At 37.8% G+C, this 19,512-nt stretch overlaps 1 protein-coding gene across 1 annotated transcript; it reads right to left on the bottom strand.

The window, feature by feature from the left end:
• Positions 1-9,834: 9,834 nt before the first annotated feature.
• On the bottom strand, positions 9,835-17,340 carry LOC128120816 (cytochrome P450 3A19-like). Its single transcript, XM_052755024.1, has 3 exons — positions 16,997-17,340; positions 13,556-13,718; positions 9,835-9,930 (listed from the first exon to the last, which is right to left on the bottom strand). Exons 1-3 carry the CDS (start codon positions 17,191-17,193, stop codon positions 9,835-9,837), a joined length of 456 nt encoding a protein of 151 aa, XP_052610984.1. The 5' UTR covers positions 17,194-17,340.
• Positions 17,341-19,512: the final 2,172 nt, after the last annotated feature.

Raw genomic sequence — 19,512 nt, forward strand, 5'->3', positions numbered from 1 at the left:
TTTTGAGAATTGAGACCAAAAACCTATGTTCTTACAATCACTGAAATGCTAGCACATCAGGGAGACTCTAGATATGCACTGCAAGAGAGCATAGTTTAAAGCAGAAGATGAAAATAGAGTTCTCCAAATGTCATAAACTTGACCTTGCACAACATATGGACACACTACATCTGGTTGTTCTCCGGGTAATGGACATTCTGTGGTCCCTTCTCTTCCTTTGTTGGTGACAGCATATGAGGTAGGATACAGAATCAGGGAAAATATGGGACACGGGAAGAGACCAGAGCCCTTCATCCAGGAGTCTGCTAGAATTCTCTCTCTATTTGAGACTCAATAATTCCAGTACAATTAACATTTGCTTAAGGCCTTTCTCCTTTCCCAGTTATAAATTACAGTTTTCTAAGAATATCACTAGAAACCGCACTTACAATAAAAGACATGTTTTAAATGCCTTCTTGCTCATCCTTCTACTTGTCAATCCATCCTTAAAATCTCATCCAAGGCACTTCCAGAGCCATACTACAGTCAAACTTACAGGCAAGAGAAAGGAGGCTGAGGAGATTGCTCAGGGGTAAGGCACTTGAATGCTTAAAGCACGAAGGTGGAGATAGACACAAAACCTGGGGGCTTGTTGGTCATCTAGTCCTGCTGAAATGATGAACTCCAGGTTCACTAAGAGACCCTGTTTTAAAAAACATAAGAGAAATAGTGGGAGATACTGGACACTAACAGTCTGTTTTCTACGAATGCATGCACAAGTATATATACCAAAATATGTACCTGTACCCACATCCCCAAGACTCTATGTAAGGTGGGGAGAATACCTACATCTCAATGGTGTTAATGAAAATTCAGTGTCATGGAAACCAAGACAAGAGAAATACATGTCTGTAAGCTGACTTAAAATGTCATTGAAGATAACAGAAGGCCAGGAATGTTATTGAAGTGATAAGAAGAGGCAAAGCAGCTGGGCATTTTGTCACAGATCAGCTGTAATCCCAGCATGTGGGAAACAAGACCCACAGTCTTCATTAAATTAAAGATACTAGTAAAAGTGAAGCAAATTTTAATAGGCTTTTGGAGAAAGGGACACCAGCATAAAGAAAAAGCAAAAATGGCTGCCATAATGATGTGGCACAAGACAGTGGATTTATTTATTTAAATATTTACTTATTTGGGTTTTTTTGTATTTTTTTTGAGACAGAACTTCTCCCTGTAACAGCTTTAGCTATCCTGAAACTTGCTTTGTAGACCTGGCCTTGAACTCACAGAGATCTGCCTGCCTCTGGTTGCCATGTGCTGGGATTAATGGCATGGGCCCCCATCACCTGGCAAGTAAATGGATTTTAAAGTCCCTAGTCATGAGAAATTCTTGTCCTTTTACCCATGGGCTGACTCTTGACAGAGTCACAATGTTTGTGTTTTTCTTGCATAATCCCATTACAAATTCCCTATCTTATTGCTTCAGGATACCAATTTTATTTGATATACATTTGGGGACTTGAGAATGCTTCATTTTTGCTCCTGGGTCCAGTCATATAGCAGACTGCCTGGACCTTTTCAATGCTCAGAATTCTGAAACCAGCATGTGTTAAACTCCCAGCTATGAAAGAAAGAGACCAACTCCTCCTTGGATCTATGAATCTTAGATTAAGTGCACATCATACTGAAAACTCACCATAATGGTTTATTTCTCTGTTGATCAAGACATAACTAATAACTGTTGTGCAGGATATCTGATATGTGATCCCTGTAGGCTAAGACACACAGGTTAAGAGCTGCTGGTTTAGATGAACAGATCATAAATACCCTTAGATTTGTGTTTATCAGTTCAGTCCAAATCATCAAAGCAGATGACAAAATATTTAATTTTCTCTGTAGAAACTCATTGATTTCACACTTAGTTAAACTCAGATAGAGCATTTAGTAATAGTCTAAGTAAAGATATAAAGATAATAATTTCCATTGAGACTAAACTAGAGAAGTTTCTTGTTTGAAGGACTTCAATTGAGAATCTAAATCATATATATTTAAGACCTGGATTAAAAAGCAACAAACAAACAAACAGGAAAGAGGCTGATGGGACGGCTCAGCAGATGAAGGCACTTGCTGCCAAGTCTGACAACCTGAGTTAAATCTTGGGATTCACATGGTGGTGGTATTCCCAGAGTCTGGACCCCCAAAGACCACCAAGAGAAGAGATCCAATGCAAAAGCAAAGAGTCTTTTATTGAGAATTAACTTGGGCCTCTCAATCTGTCTGCTATAGCAGTGGAGCAAGAGAGAACCCAAGCAGCAATGGGGTAGGGTTTTTATAGGGAGTAAAGCAAGGGGGTTTAGCGGTCTGTGGACTGCATAGGAACAAACTCAGGATTGGTGTACCTCCCAGCCAGACTTGCTGTCATTGGCTTAATTGGTCAGTTGCAGTGGCAGGAAAGTTATTATCTCTTACAGTGGTTGCTGTGGTTACTACATTTTATCTTTATTATGAGCCTGCTAGTTGTAACTTTCAATTGGTTTCTTTTACCATGTGGGGATTTCTGGTGAGGTTTTCTCATTAACTAGAGCTAGGCCCAAGGTCAGTGGCTCAAGGGCACATCTTGCTGAACCAGGGGCCTACATCTTGCTGGGTCTTTTTTGCAATCTGTCATGACTGCAGAATGGCCAAAGCAGGGTTTGGGCAAGGGCCTGGGTTCCTCATTTCCACCTCTAGATGTTACTTAAGAGGACTCAATCATGGGTTCTCTCTGAGGGTCCCTAAGGGATGGTACTGAGACCTCAGCACCATCACCTGTACTATATTTATCTGCTCCTTAATAAAGGAAACTAATTTGTTCAAAACACAGGGACCAAAGGTGAGTAAGAGTAGCTAGATCAGTATGGGACCCAGCAAGGTGGAAATCAGAGCAGTCAACCATGGGGATGAGTTGAACAGTGCCTGAAATCAGCTGTTTTTGTTCTTGTTCATTTTTGCATTTTGCCGACCCCTCTCTGACCTTTGCCAGTGATTCTTTTATCATCCCTGAATAGTCAACATAGAAACAATGTTCTTCTCCAAGAGCTTCATATAATCCATCTTGCTGTAAGAAGGTCCAACCACATTTGTTTTGTAAGACCACTTCAGCAACGGAACACAGCAAGGCTTGTAGGTGGGCAATAAAGTTTTCAAGCATTCCTATGTCTATATTGATGGCAGCTCACAGGTCAGTGTAATATTTGCCTTGTACCATTAAAGATGATATCTCAGACCCTGCAGCTGCCAGTCCAAGACTTAGGAGAACACCTAACATGAAGGCTGCCACGGGCTGTCTTTTTAGTCAAGCCTGGTTCCCCTCTAGCTTTTGGGATACGTCTTTTTCTTGATGATAGGTTGTTTTGGAACCAAACATACCAATATGCAAAGTCTTTGTTCTGACTCACTAACTGCCCATGGACACAGAGAGCAATCCCAGAGAAGCGAGCCCACCAGCATGTCCTGTAGGAAATGGAAATATCTGTGGGAAGCATCTGAATTTTCTAATAATATAGTGGCTAGTTAGAGGCAGGGACAGTTCCTAGCCAGAGTTCCATTTCTGCAAGAGACAGTAGAGTGAGCCTGCCCTCTCCTTTCTGCTGTCAACAGCACTGAGAAGGTTGGACAGATTCAGCATAAGTTCTCATAGTAGGGGGTCTTAGTGTCAAAGCATAACCAACAGGAATGGGTGATGTTTTGTTTAGAAGCATTTAGGACTTGGTAGGGGCCTCTAGCAGTTTTAAGAGAGGGTCTGGCTCTGGTATGGTCTGAGCAGACAGCATAGTGGGGAGGTGAGGTGCCCGAGGGGCGTCACAATCTGATAGGGGAGCTGGGATGGAATGGGACTAGTCAGTGTGTTCTCTCTGGAACAGGGGCCAGTTCAGGTGGGGCCAGCACTCAGTTGGGTCCTATCTTTTGGGGATCCTGCCCTCCTGGGGTGAGGTAGGGATTACAGCTGTCAACCAAAGAGTGACTAGAGCCCCTGCATCATATACAAACTCACATAATCTAATGCCCCATATTTTACAGATATCCTAATCTTTTGCTTTTTCCTTGTATTCTGAAGGTTATTTTTACATTCATCTCCCTAAATAATCCTCCTATTCTAATCTACCCTCTGTCTCCCTATAACAATGTTATATTTCCCCTTTCTGGGGGGATCCTTTCTCCCATACTGCATAGTAGGTACCTAACCTCTGAGGCTATTCAGATTATAGCACTCATTTCAAGGACTTAAGAGCTGACATTCTAAAAAAAAAAAACCAAAATATTTGTCTTTTGTGGTCTGTGTTTCTTCACTCAGGGTGATTTTTTTGTTTCATCTATTTTCCTGTAAATTTCATTTTTCTTAACTGTTGTATGATATTTCACTGTGTGAAAATACCATATTTTTCTTATCCACTCATCATTTGATGAACATCTAGGGTATTTCCAATTTCTGATATTTTGAATAGGTTAGCGAAGTATATAGATGAGCAAGTATCTCTGTAGTATAATGTAGAGTCCTTTTGGTATAAGCTCACTGGTGGTATAACTGGATCTTAGAATATATAAATTGGCAGCTTCCTCCGGGACCACCACAGTGATTTTCATAGTCACACAAATTATCACTCCCATTAGCAGTAAATAAATGTTCCTCTTTTCTCATATCCTCACCAGCATGTGCTGCTATTTGGTTTATTGATATTTGTCATTGTGAATGGTGTAACATGAAATCTCAAAATTGTTGAATTTGCTTTTCCCTGGTGTTGAAAGATGTCATATATTTCATCAGATGTTTCTTAGCTATTTGTGTTTCATCTTTTGAGAACTTTGTGGTTACTTCTATACCAAATTTTAAAATTGGGTTGTTTGTTTTCTTAATTTTCATTTTTTTAAGTTTTACATATATCCTAAATACTAACCTACTATCAGATATGTATTTGATAAAGATCTTATCTGAATATGTAGAGTGCCTCTTTATATGGGTACTGGTGTGCTTTGCCACACAGTATTTTGAGCTCCATGAGGTCCCATTTTTCAATCATTGGTCTGAGTTCTTGTGCTATTAAATTACTGATTAGAAAATATTTTCAATGCTAATGAGTTCAAATCAATTCCCCATTTTCTATTTTATCAGATTCACTGTGTCTGGCCTTATGTTGGGGTCTTTGGTTCACTTTCAGTGGAGTTTTTGCAGGGTCTTAAACACAGATCTGCTTGCATTCTTCTAATGCAATCAAGCAGTTTGATGAGCACCACTGATGAAAACGCTCTCTACTCCAGTGTGAATTCTTTGCTTTTTTTTTTTGTTAGAAATGAGATGTTCATAGAAGTGTGGACTTAATTCTAAGTCTTCAGTTCAATCCCATTGGTCAATGTGTCTGTTTTTATGACAATCATGGTGTTTTTATTACTATAGATCTTTGTACAACTTAAATACTAGGATGGTAATAGATACCTCTAGTACTTCTTTTATTATTCACAATGTTTTAGTTGTTGTGTGTATGTGTGTTAGTTTGGATGTAATTGGCCTCCATAAGCTCACCAGGAGTGGCATTATTAGGAGGTGTGGTTTTGTTGAAGGCAGTGTGTCACTGTCTCCTATGCCAAAGCTATGCCCAGGTCTCAGACAACTTCCTATTGCCTGTAGAACAAGATGTAGTATTCTCAGCTCTTTTCCAGCACATGTCTGCATTCATGCCACCCACCATGATGATAATGGTCTGAACCTCTGAACCTAGAAAGCATTCCAATTAAATGTTTTCCTAAATAAGATTTGCCATAGTCATGCCGTCTTTTCAATAAACCCCAAGACACTATGTATCTGTGTATGTGTCTGTGTCTCCATAAGATGTTGAAAGTTGTTTTTTGTTGTTTAATTTTTGTGCAGACATGTGTTGGACATTTTTTTTTTGGTTTTTCGAGACAGGGTTTCTCTGTGTAGCTTTGTGCCTTTCCTGGGACTCACGTGGTAGCCCAGGCTGGCCTCGAACTCACAGAGATCCGCCTGGCTCTGCCTCCCGAGTGCTGGGATTAAAGGCATGCGCCATCACTGCCCGGCGTGTTGGACATTTTTTAATGGGTATTGCCCTGAATCTGTAGCTTTAGTGGCAGGGAAGTTTTCACAATAATAATCCTTCTAATCATAGAGCATCCCATCTCTGGTATAGTTCTCAATGCCTTTCTTCAATGTCATAAAGTTGTTTTAGTTTTCAAAATACAAATTATTTACTTGTCTGGTTAGAATTATCACAAGATTAAAAATTTATCTTTGCAGTCATTGTCTAGCAGTCATTTCAGAAGGAGTACTTAGAAAAATGTATTTAAATCCAATTTACAATGCAAAGGAATATGAAAGCATTAAGAAGGACATTTCTTGTATCAGTTAAGACTTTGAAAATATAAAACAATTCTTGGTAAACCCAAAGCCTTGTCCTAATGCACCATTTTAGTGTTTTAATATCTGTGCACTTCACCTTTCTAGAAGTAATTCATTTTTAATAAGGAAAATCCCATCTGGTCTCTTAGTTTGACAATTATGAATGAGACTTTTCTTAATTATTTTACTCAGAAGTAAAGCTATAGAACTGCAAAGATATTTCATTGGGTTAAAAAACCTGACACCCAGGCTGACAAGCTGAACTGACCTGTGCAGCCAATGTAGAGACAAGAATGAAATGACTCATGAAAGTTGTCCTCTTACCTCCAACTCCATGCAGTGACACGAGATGGAGACCACAGGGGCACACAGATAAAATTTCCAAATACAATAAAGTTTTATAAAGAAAGAGATGAATTGTATATACCATAACAAACAAGAAAACAACCCAAGAATCACTAGAAATAATAAAATATTTCTTGAAGTTCATGCAGATTTGTGAACTCCATGAACCTCACGGAGCAGAGAAAAAAGAGGACCACTAGCTCCAGTCTCATAAATCTCCTCAGTTCCCAAGATGTTATCTCTAGCTATCCCCTAAATTAAAATATTCCTTGACGAGTGCATGGAAATAGTGAATTCACTACAATACAATAAAAGAATATACATAATTATTCAGGCATTGGTAACGGCTTTCTGTGGAGACGTGTCATTGTGGTACCACCAACCCCAAGGATTTTCCTTGAGTTCTTACCAACTCAATTTACACAATTTCTTGTTTCAAGAACACAACACTCTATTTTGATCAATCACAAGACATATTCCTGGGGGGCAGGACCTAGTGCAGCTTTCTGAATTAGGATTTCACTGTGCTATGTACTATGATGCATTGAGAGGGACAGAACAGTAGAGCAAGTGGGTACAACACTATTCTAAAGGAAACCAGACCAGGCACCCAAAGAGGTATTTTGATGTAAACTGTCTGTAGAGGCAGCACAAACTCAATGATGGCAGATCTATGGAGTTCTAGAGTTGCATCTATTAATCATTTGAATGAAAATGGTTCCCATGGGCACAAATGTTTGAATATTTATTCTCCATTTGGTTGAACTCTTTAAGAAGGGTTATGAGATGCAGCCCTGTTGAAGGAGTTGTGTTACTGGCAGTAGGCTCTGAGGTTTCAAAAGGTTTAGTCATTTTCAGTGTCCTCTCAGTCTCCTGCTTCTGGATCCAGATATGAGCTCTCAGCTGTCCTGTCTGCATGCCTTTGTTTCACAACAACAAACTTTAATACTCTGTAACTCTAAGCCCAGTTAAATGCTTTCTTTGAGATATTGTCTTGGTCATGGTATTTTGACTCAGCAAAAAAATAAATAAATAACTAAGAAGGAAGGTGCTACCAAGGAGTGGGCTATTGCTATGACAGGCTTGCCTATGTTGTTTTTAGAGAAATGTGAATGACATTGGGGTTTTAAATGAGAAGATAGGATGAATGCTATAACTAGGATTTAATGGCCTATCCTCATAGCAGCTAGGAAGACATTGCAGAGAACCATATGTAGGTTGGAGGCCCAAACAAAGATACTGATCTACCATTATGAAAACAGCTCTCTGAAATCATAATTCCAATTAATCACATCTTTTATAAATTGTCTTGAGCATCATGTCTTGTGACAGCAATAGGAAAGTAACTGATACACATGGGCTGGGTGCAACATTCTTGTACTACAATAGAAACAAAGTACTTCTACAAAAGTAGGTAAATGGAAATACATGGCTGTGAAAATTGTTCCACTTAGATGTCATTATTGCTTTTTTTTTGTTTTGTGTTGCTATAGAATACCTGAGACAGGATCACTCCTAAAAACTAAATTATTTGTTTTTTTCTACTTCTTCCTTTCTTCTTCCCTCCTGATTTCCTTTCTTCTTTCTTTCTTCTTCCCTTCCTTTCTCCTCCTCCTCTTCCTTCTTTGCCAGGGTGTTGTCCCAGTATAATACAAACAAAGCATACTATGAGCATGTGATGCCCCAGTTGGTGTCCCCGTCCTATATATTCCCCCACATGCTCTGGAATGAAATTGAGCTGACTCTCAGAGGTTCTTTCCTAATACTCTAGCCATTCAAACCCTACTCAGTGATTCTGGTCCATTTCTCCCTGTATCCTGTTGGCCAATGGGCTATGAGAAAAAAGGAGACCCCATAGCTGGCATCCACTGAACAGGAACTTCTAGAATGCATAGTTTGTTAGTACCCTCCTGACACCTGGCAGAAGGTAGTGATGTATTTTGCCTGACCATTCAAGTTCAAGCACAGTCATCTCTCTTCCTCTCTTGTTTTACTTTCAGTTTGTACCCTTGTGAGGACTGGATACAGTTTGTGGGCAATTGAAACAAACCAGGATGGAAAGCTACATTTTCATCATCTTTACATGTACATATGAAAACATGCCCTAAATTGAGGATTATGGTCCTTTCAGAAGCCAAAGGTTTCTAATAAATAGCCCATTACCAGATGTAGGATATCTACACTCAGATTGTTCACCAGAGTTGTCCTGAAGAACACCTAAAACTACAGGAGTCTACCATTGCTCTAGGTTACTAAGCAGAACCTGAGGGTAAGATCCTATAGCAGAAGATACTAAACACATTGGTTATAGGCTGTGTCAACATTGTACTGACCAGGAAACTTTCTTCTTGATGACAATCTTTTATAGTACTGGAAGGTGGTTGAGCAGATGCTTTAGGGGGAAAGAAATCAACAGTCTTTCTTACACAGCAGTGAATCCCATAAACTCCCATAATAACCATCATGGCAAGATTAGGGTGTATATAGGAGATAATGGCATGAATATTATGGGGGTAGTCAGCCACTTTCTATTTGGATTTAACTCCATCAAATGGGAGGAAACACATGGTTATTCTCTAGCCAAGGAGCCATGGTTGAGGAGCTCACAGACACAAGAAATGGACCTATTGTTCTGATAAATGGTCTTATATCCAACTGCCTTCTAAATTAGCACGTTTAACCAATATGTTAATATAGCCCTCAGATATAATCAAAGAAATTTCTTTTTGAAGTGGATAGTGGTTAACAAAGAAGTCGACAATCCATCAAAGTGCAAAGAATAATTGTTAGTGGAATGCTCACCCATAAATGGGAAATTAAAGATTCTATAATGGAAACAATATTGACAAAATTAAGGAGAAATCTTTTATCAGCATTGCAATGAAAGATATTGTTCTATCTTTGGGAAAATGGGCAAATTTTGACATGAGATAGCATAAAGATTGCTAAATAATTATTTTCAGTCCATACACAAAATCAAGACAATAAAAATAATTGAAGATTGTGTCATGAAGTATAATAGATTAAAGTCATATTCATGTAGGTTTCCAGATTAAATTAAAATCCAGGTATTTAGAATGAACTCTTTGAAGAACATATCAGAACTTGAGATAAAATCAACCTTTATTTATGGCCCCATTTCTTGATATAATCTTCAGGACAATAGGCTTTTCTGGAGCATGAATCATTTTCTTACCTAATTTCAAGGGAACCTGAAATAGTTGAATAAATACATTGATGAGTTAAATAAATCATCAATTACACAGAAGGCTGGTAGAACCAATATATTAAGAACAATAGCTGTTTCTTCCTCTGTTGTCACATGGCTGTGACCATAGCATTCAGAAGTAAGAGGGCAGAGAAATACATGGCTAAGACTTGCTTGGTTACATAGCATGTTCCGTACCATCTTGAACAATATGGATTGCTTTCTAGAAATAAATAAATTCATCTTTATAAGTGAATAAAAGACTTTTTAACATTGTGATGTTTTCAAAGACAATGGCTCCCAAAGACAGTGGTACTATTAGGATATATGGTCCTGTTGGAGTAGATGTGGTCTTATAGGAAGTGTGTCACTATGGAGGTAGACCTTAAGTTCTCATATGATAAACCCATGTCCAGTGTCTCAGGCCACTTCCTGTTGCTTTTGTTTACAGATAAAGAATTCCCCAGTACCATGTCTGCCTCCAGGCCACTGTGCTCTCTGTCATGATGATAATGGACTAAACCTCTGAAACTGCAAGGTGTCACATCAATAAAAATGTTTTCCTTTGTAGGAGTTGCTATTGTCATGGTGTCTCTTCATTACAATAGAAACCCCAACTAAGACAAACACCAAAAGCCATGAATTGCTTACATAGAATATGAAAACATGCTTCAATCTATTCATACTTCAACATACTTATGGAGCACCTAATCTGTAAATGGCCTGAGACAAAATTGAGATGGTTGTTTTCTTTATTGTTCTAAATTTTAACTGAAAATTAGAAGTTTGAAATTTGTAAAGAACACTTGTGAACACATAGCAAACAGATTTTAAAGGGTGATATAAAGTTAATTTTCATTTTGTAAAGCTGGAAAGAAAACCACGAGTAGGTTTGGTACATGGTAATACTATCACAATGCATTTACTTTCCAATCTGATACATGAGGGTTCATGAATGGGTAGGGGGACTTTGGGTACCACCATGGCATTAATCCTCTCTATCTCTTCTAAAATTCTAAGATGGTGCTAAAAGAGGAATTTGCACTCATTTTGACTAATTTTTTAAATGACATTCTTGTCAGTTTGTGAAAGTAATAATCATGTATCAGCAGAAGAATGTGAAATTGTTGTCTCATAGTTTGAGAGAGGCCATCTTGTAGGTAGTTTGAGCTTGTTAAAGATTGTCAGATACCTACAGATTGACTATCATCAAAACAAAGTTACTCAACTGTATTGAAGTACAGAGCAGGAGGACAGTTGACCTAAAGTCACTAAAGAATAATGACCACATAATATTCTTCTTTCAATATTCTCAGAAAGACTTACTGAGTCATATTTAATACAAAGGTCACGAAATTAAACTTGTTGGGTATTGCTTCATTTAAGGTAATGACAACATATTCTTAAGTTCTTCAGAGGAGATCTTTCCAAACATGTTTCTAAATGTGACACGTTATATTAACAGTGTACACAGAGGGGGCTGAGGATTTGTAAGGCTAGACATGGTCACAGACTTCAAGGAAACAGTATTTTCTAGATAGACAAGGGCAGATGCACATATAAACTTACAATGCTGTGGCAGCATGCACAAGACATGTAATATGTGCAAACTCAATCTGAAATTGTGTGTGTGTGTGTGTGTGTGTGTGTGTGTGTGTGTGTGTGTGTGTGTAGAAACATAGTCCCACCTGTGGCTGAGGAGCTTTAATGTTTGATAGTTGCTGTGAAATGTAGTTTTTTTTTAATTAATGCTGTGAACTCTCTTAAATAAACCAGATTCCAGACCAGGCAAAACACATAAGAGCTGTCATGCCACAGAAACTGGACTTGATTGACTTAAAAATTAGAGAGAAAAAAGGAAAAAGAATACATTGAGTGTGAGGGGAGGTGGGGATGGATCTGAGATAAACTGTGATGAACAGGTGAATGTGATCAAAATGCATTATATGAATTCTCAAAGGATTAATAACAATGTTTAAAAGTATACATAAAGAAATGCATGTATAAAAATAATTTTGTCAGTTTTTAGTAATTAAAATGGTTCAAAATGTTTAATGTATTTATTGCAGGATTTTAATATAAAAATGTCGTCCAAGACACCAGTTTAATTTCTGGAGAGAATAAAATTAGGTAATTTAGAAATTAGGGGATGAACAAAGATAAAATAACAGCGGGAATTACATGGGGTAGTTCATAGGTTTGGGGGTTGGTGAACAGTGGCAGAAAGAAGGAGTAGAAAACAGGAGTAAATTGCACCAAGAAAATCTAGTGAAGGTTCTTGGCTTGGAGGGGACTTGATTGATATGAACTTGTAGGATAAGAAATAAAAATGAATAAAGAAGGGAAGAAACAGATGGATTCATAAGAATGTATGTATATGCCTGCTAGTCTAGACCTAAGTTCCTAAAATGTGAGGACAAGTGCATAAAGTGATCATTACACCTCCAAGAGACAAAACATGTACATGTAAGTAGGTAAATTGAAATACAATTTAAAAATCAGTTTCATGATTTTAAGAGCCAGGAAGGTTCATAAAATGGCCAAAAAAGAAGTCCTTCATATCCATGAAAAAGGATTTAATGCAGTGATTTTTGTCTGTGTCTATAAATTGGAACCACTGTAGAATGTTTAAAGCCACTTTGGTGGGTGAAACATTTGGGACATTTTGAGATCACACAGGGATCATAAAGTGATCATTACACCTCCAAGAGACAAAACATGTACATGTATGTAGGTAAATTGAAATACAATTTAAAAATCAGTTTCATGATTTTAAGAGCCAGGAAGGTTCAGGATACAAGGAGAACATGGCCCACAGAATCAACTAAGCAGAGCTCATAGGGACTCAGAGAATTAAGCAGCAATAATGGAGCCTACATGGGTCTATGCAAGGCCTGCTGCATACATGCTGTGGTTGTTTAGCTTGGGGTTTTTGTAGGAATCCTAACAGTGGGAGTAGGGGTATCTCTGACTCCTTTGCCTGCTCATGGGAACCTTTCCTTCTAATAGGTTGTCTAATCCAGCCTTGATATGAGCATTTATGCCCAGTTTTATTGCATATTTTATGCCACGTTTGTTTGATATCCCTGGGAGGCCTGGTATTTCCACATGGGAATTGGAAGAGCAGTGAATCTGGGAGATAGAGGAGTTTGAGGGGGCACTGGGATGAGGGGAGGAAGGAGAGAGGAGGTTGTGGTCAGGATGCATTTTATGAGAGAAGAATAAATAAAAAGAAAATAATCTTTTCCAGGTATGGTATATACAAGTATGAAAATGCTATAAAAAGTCTGTTATTTTAAAAAGGCATATATACTTGTAACAAGAAAAAATATTCAAATTCCATGATATTATATGTAAACATTAAAAGAATATCTTCAATGACTCTACATGATCTTAATATTTATACTTAGACACAGACTAACTGTTTCAGAATTCAAGGACCCTAGAGCTCACTCATAGCTTTATATAGATATTTTGACAGAGAAAATATCAATTAGATATTAGATAAAACAGGATATTATATATACATATATACTTCATACATATGTTAACTTATATATCCACAACTTTATGAAAATGCCTATGAATATATAACAAAAACATGTCAAAAAACACATGTTCTGCCTCACCTCTGTTTCTTCACAAGGATGTAGGGAAAAGTTCTGCAGGATTTTGACAATAGCAAGCTTCATGTTAATGAGAGAAAACCTCATGCCAATGCAGTTTCTAGGACCATATCCAAAAGGCAGGTATGTATAAGGATTGATTCTATCTTTATTCTCCTTGCTGAACCTGATATTACAATTGAACGATTAATGAAACATGAATTGCACAAGAGCCACATGTTTACAGTTTTCAGAATCATACAAGTAACTCCAGTATGTTCATTAGTCCAATCAGCATGAGTTAATTCATTTTGAGATTTGCCCCGCCTGCAGGGCTTCAACGGGTTCGATCACCCTAAGGACGGAATGATAGAGACAGGAGATACAAGGAAACACACCAAGTCTAGATTCTGATCAAGGTGCAACTTTATTTTTCTCCAAGAGGGTTTATATAGTTTCTGCAGGGTGGGGGGAGCAAGAAGCTGTCATCTGCATAAGGTGGGGCAAGCTATCAGGATGTTTGTATAGGATGTTTACAGGGTGAAAGGGTCAAGGGCTTTGCCTCAATGTCCTGTTGCTAGGCAACCTGACTGTAAGATGATCTAGTTCCCTGTCTTATGGGGGTCTGTACTTTTCCACTAACTAGAGATTCTATCCTTGTCCCTGACAGAGATTTAAAAGTTGCCGGGCGGTGGTGGCGCACGCCTTTAATCCCAGCACTCGGGAGGCAGAGCCAGGCGGATCTCTGTGAGTTCGAGGCCAGCCTGGACTACCAAGTGAGTTCCAGGAAAGGCACAAAGCTACACAGAGAAACCCTGTCTCGAAAAACCAAAAAAAAAAAAAAAGTTAAAGTTCTTTTTACAAATTTACAGCAAAGGAGCTACTGTAGTTAATAGGATGATTGTGGCCAATGCTCATTGAAATCAAACATGTCTTTACAGCTGACAATATTAAGGATGCCTTGTGTTCCCAGTGTGTGAACATCAGAAAGTAAAATTGAAGAAGGAAGGAATTGCCCTGACCATGACACTTGAGTTGGGGATTTGTTCATTGGAGAATGAGGACATGTATGTTATAAATGAACCCTTAATATTCCATTCTCTCTTCACCATCATCTCCTTCCTTCCTGTCCTTGTTTTATTCTATTCATCCCAATCATTTTCCTCTTCTTCCTCCTCTTCCTCATTAAGTCCCTGTATCTCTCTCCTACAAGAATTATTAAGTGAAATGGTTTTCAAGGACACATGCTGCTTCTCTACTCTGTTATCACTGAATTTTTTTCTCCATCTCCTCCATTAGTGGAAAAACTATTAAAAGTACAGACCTATGTCCAATTAAAATTTGATTTCTCACACAATTATTTATATAAAAATGCTGATTCTGGAAATGTTGTAGAGGGCTAATAACCATCTATTCTCTAAGAGTTATTAAGTATCAAGGAAGATGAAGAAATAATTTCTAAGCTATTTTACAGAACTGCATTGGAGTCTAGTGAAAGTTGTACTGGTATGTGTGTGCAAGGTGAACTTGGTGGAATCCTGTTTGGGAAGATTTTACATACACACACATGGGAAACACTGGCATTCTTCTGTAGACATCTTATGTACTGCATTTGATTAAAACATCAGTATATTCTAACTTTTACATTACTCTTCCATGGTCTAGTCACTGATAACATTGAGTCTATATTATATGATTGAAAGCAGAAGTAACAATAGAGATGCAAAACAAATAAAGTCCAAGTTTGGAGCCACTGAACTAAAGGGGGTGGAAATGATGTCTATATAGAGGGACATAAAATTCACCTAACCAGAAAACAGGAGTTAGGTGACTCCATTCTACTTGTCTAATAAGCACTATACATAGACCATCTGTATGTGACCAGAGACACATGGCTTAGGTTTGTATTCTTATACAAGGCCTTGGGCATCAAGAATTTCATAAAAGATGCTACTACATGTCTAAATTCTTGGCCTCCTGATTCAGCTGCATTTATCTTAAAAATATCATTTTTACATATGTAGCATGATATGGATTGGACAGGTTATTTATAGGAATATGTATGTATATCCACACACCTGTATATGAGCACCTAAGTAACATTTTGTGAAAAAAAGAGGCCATGTACTTGAAGAAATGTGGGGAGGGAGCTATAGGAGAATATGAAGGGAGGAAATGAATGAAAAAATGTTATTCCAAATTATATTCTCAAAACTTAAAAAGATAAGATAAAATAAGATCCTGTATTTTTATTAGTGAGGCAACAATGGTAACCTAGCAACAATTCCCACAGACTGCTTATTACATTCCAATAACAGAATACCCTGATTCAGATTCCAGAAGGATTAAAATAACAACTTTCTAATGAGTAGATTACTTGACTTTGGAGGACTCACCCACTGGATAAGTGTGAGGGAATTTCCTTCACAAAACAGACAGGAATAAGACTAAGGGGAATTATATTAACATTCATCCTCAGTGATGTACCTTAGACCATCTGAGAGGAGGCTTTCTGCCCCTCTACCTGCACCAATGTCTAATACAATGGATTCCTATATTTGGGAAATTATTCCTATATTTTGGGATGAGTCCAGAGTAAAGAAATATAAACTTCACAACTTAAATAAGATAATTGAGTTCCTAATCATGGTAATTGTACTTGCTCTCTTTGAAACACACACACACACACACACACACACACACACACACACACACACACACACACTCAAGCACCTGTCATAAAATAGCAAATATAGGTTATAGAAAGTAACCAGCAATTGTAAAAACATGTGAAAACTGATGATTTTTCTAATATCTAAATATTTACACACACTTCAAAATATTTCCAATAATATCATTATATTAATGGAATTTATATTAAGGTTTTGTAGTAGTTTGAATGAAATTGGCCCCATAGGCTCATAGCGACTGACACTATTGGGAGGTCTGGCCTTTTGTGCTAAATTGTCACTGCTGGTGGGCTTGGAGGTCTCAGAAGATAAGGCCAAGACTATTGTCTTTCTTCTCTCCCTGCTGCCTGCTGATCTGGTTATAGAACTCTCAGTTACTTCCCCAACCCCATGTCTGTCTGCATGCTGCCATGTTTCCTGTCATGATGATAATGGACTAAATAAACCTCTGAAACCATAAGGCAACCCCAAAGAAATATTTTCCTTTATAAGAGTTACCATGGTCATAGTATCTCTGTACAACATTAAAAACCTTAACTAAGACAGGTTTAAGACTCTAAAACAAATTACAAAATATAGAAATGTCATTTTTGGTCCATTAAAATGTCTGTAGTTTTTACAATAATTATCATTTTGTACTACTGGCATTCTAAAATCAAACTTACATACAGCAAGGTAATGCACATTTATATTTAAGTGATTAAAGTAAGAGACATCTTAACATACTGAAAGAAGTCTGGTTATGTGTGTGTTCCCTTTCTCAGGGTTCTTGTACCTTTCAGGACAGAATTCCTCAGACTCTGGCCAGTATTTTGGATCTTGGTGAAGAACAAAGATAGGTATGACCACCTCTGTCCCTTTGGGAATGAACACACCATTGATTTCAGCATCTTTCTTACTGAGCCTGTTAACCCTGGTAGCAATTGTATATATTCTCATACTTTCATTCACCACCATGTCCAGATATTCCATCTCTACCAGTGCTTCATAAGTGGCAGGTGCCTGGGAAAATTAAAAAAAAAGACTTTGCTGGTTTGAGATTTAAAACTAACTTTTATGTCAATCTACACAGTACTATTAAGTTTTTTGGAACTCCACATTCAACCCAGATTAATGATTGTATTTATCATTGATAAGTCTTATTCACCGCACTCATGTATGTTGACATACTAAAGGTCCACTGAAATATATGGTGAAGTAAATATGGAAGAATATTCACATAAGCTTAGACTTTGGTTCCAAATCATCAGTTTTCCTTTGTACTGTTTTCCTTTCAGTAATAATGAAAAGCATATTATGTCAATCTTACTCAACATAAATCAGCTGTTAAGGGTGTCAAAATTAAATATAGGGAATCCACAAGTCCAGACTGAGGAAATATAATGTGTGAAACATTAAATTCCTGTTTAAAATTCTATATCAATCCTTTCAGAGTACAACTCACACTTTTTAAATCCTATGATTAAATTTAATTTATTACTATAGATGTTCAATTTAAAGATCAATGCCATATTAAACAGGAATAGTATATGAACTTAGAGTGATTAACTTCAGTAGAATCTTTTCCCTTTGAAACTCTTCATGGTAAAACAGCCTAGAAATGGAGACGAATTGAGCAAAAAAATTCCTATTCTAGTGAGAGACCCTTTCAGCTCCATGCTAAGTTCCTGAAAGAAACTTTTTCTTGTTACTTCATATGTTGCTCTACTAAATCTTTAACTTTCAAATTCCCACAGGCTAAAGTCACCTGAAAAGGAGGTCTAAAATGAAAGATTAGGGATTGCTAGAATAGATTGGATCATGCATATATCTGGGGGAGTTGTTGCCCTAACTGTTCATTGATGTAGGAGAGTCCAGCAATTTGCAGGTAGTACTGTTTCCTGAGTGGATGACCCTGGGCTGCATGAGAACAACTAGATAATGTTATGTCATTGAGTTGGCCAGATGGCAGTCAGCAACCTTCATAGTTCCTGATGTGCTTCTTTGGCTGTATGTGAATACCTTGGTCAGAAGCAGTGCTGTGTAGAATGGCAGGCATTCCTGCCTACTAGTTCCTGTCTTGAGTTCCTGCATTGACTGTCCTCAGTGATAGCCTGTCATGTGAAAATGTAGGACGAAGTATATGTTTTCCTCCCCATAGTTGTTTTGAGTCATGGCATTTGTCACAGTGACAGAATGAAACAAGAACAGGGGGTGAGCATGAGGTCTGAAGACATTTTGTGTGCATGTCATTGACAATCCAACCATTCCCAGAGTTCAGGTACCTCATACCCCATTGCACTCAGTTTTGGGCATAGATGAGAAGACAGCTTATGTGATGTGTGGCTCTCACATTGTGGGACTCCGACGTTACCATAATGTAGAGGTGAACATTTTAAGTTGAAAGCTGCCATGATGTGCTTTGTTTGAGTCTAATCATGTGACTAGAGAGAGGAGTAATGCAGAGCATAGCTGAATCAGCCTGCCCAGAAAGGACCACACAAAACACTATTGATATCAGCCATGCCAAAGTATTTCCAGTAATAATAACATAGCTATCAGGTCAATTGTTTAAGTTCTAGGGGTATTCCTCAGTGGTTAAGAACACTGTTCTTGCAGAGGACCCAGGTTCAGTTCCCGGTACCCATATGTTGAGCACATATGCTAGAAGTCTAGTTACAGGGAATCTGAGGAAATCTTCTGTCTTCCTTGTGTTTCAGATATGCACATGTTACAGAGATATACATGCAGACAAAACACCCATTTAAAGACACTTGACTGACACTTGATTATCTTTAAAATATCAGAAGAGATTTTATGCATGTTTTTGAACTGTTTCATTGCATATTATAGGATTAATACAGAATTAGAGAGATTAGTTTTTCTCTACACATAATTTTTTCCTTTTTTTAGATTTCCACAGGTTATTGATGAAAGAATCAATTATTACTGTATTTACTGTAATTCTAAATGCAAGTGCAGAAGTAGTGTTTCAGGTTGACATTTTCCCTGAGGCTCCCAGCACCATCCACTCACCTTATTGGGCAGGACTGTATCAATCTCATTCTGAAGTTTCTTCTGAACATTGGGGTAAATCGCCAGTAAGTATGTAGTAAAGGAAAGAGCAGTGCTTGTTGTCTCATAGCCAGCAAAAAAAATGTGATTGATTGGGCCAGGATCTCCAGATCAGAAAGAGCTGAATTGAAATTAGACATTTTTTGTCAATGATCAAAGCTGGTGCCTACACAGAGTCTTCACCTGCTTTGTTCTATCATCTTTGGTGCAGGAGGATACACTGCACTTTATGTACAA

The sequence above is a fragment of the Peromyscus californicus genome, unplaced genomic scaffold, assembly GCF_007827085.1.
Source record: "Peromyscus californicus insignis strain IS unplaced genomic scaffold, ASM782708v3 Scaffold_2__1_contigs__length_46816999, whole genome shotgun sequence".
NCBI lineage: Eukaryota > Metazoa > Chordata > Mammalia > Rodentia > Cricetidae > Peromyscus > Peromyscus californicus.

Excerpts from the sequence above, each read along its gene's own strand:
- LOC128120816 (XM_052755024.1), bottom strand. The coding sequence starts at position 17,193 with ATGGAATATCTGGACATGGTGGTGAATGAAAGTATGAGAATATATACA. Across the intron at positions 13,719-16,996 it reads GAGGAATTCTGTCCTGAAAG|GTTCAGCAAGGAGAATAAAG; the intron begins GTACAAGAACCC and ends TTGTAATATCAG. Across the intron at positions 9,931-13,555 it reads ATCCTTGTGAAGAAACAGAG|GTTCCCTTGAAATTAGGTAA; the intron begins GTGAGGCAGAAC and ends CAACTATTTCAG.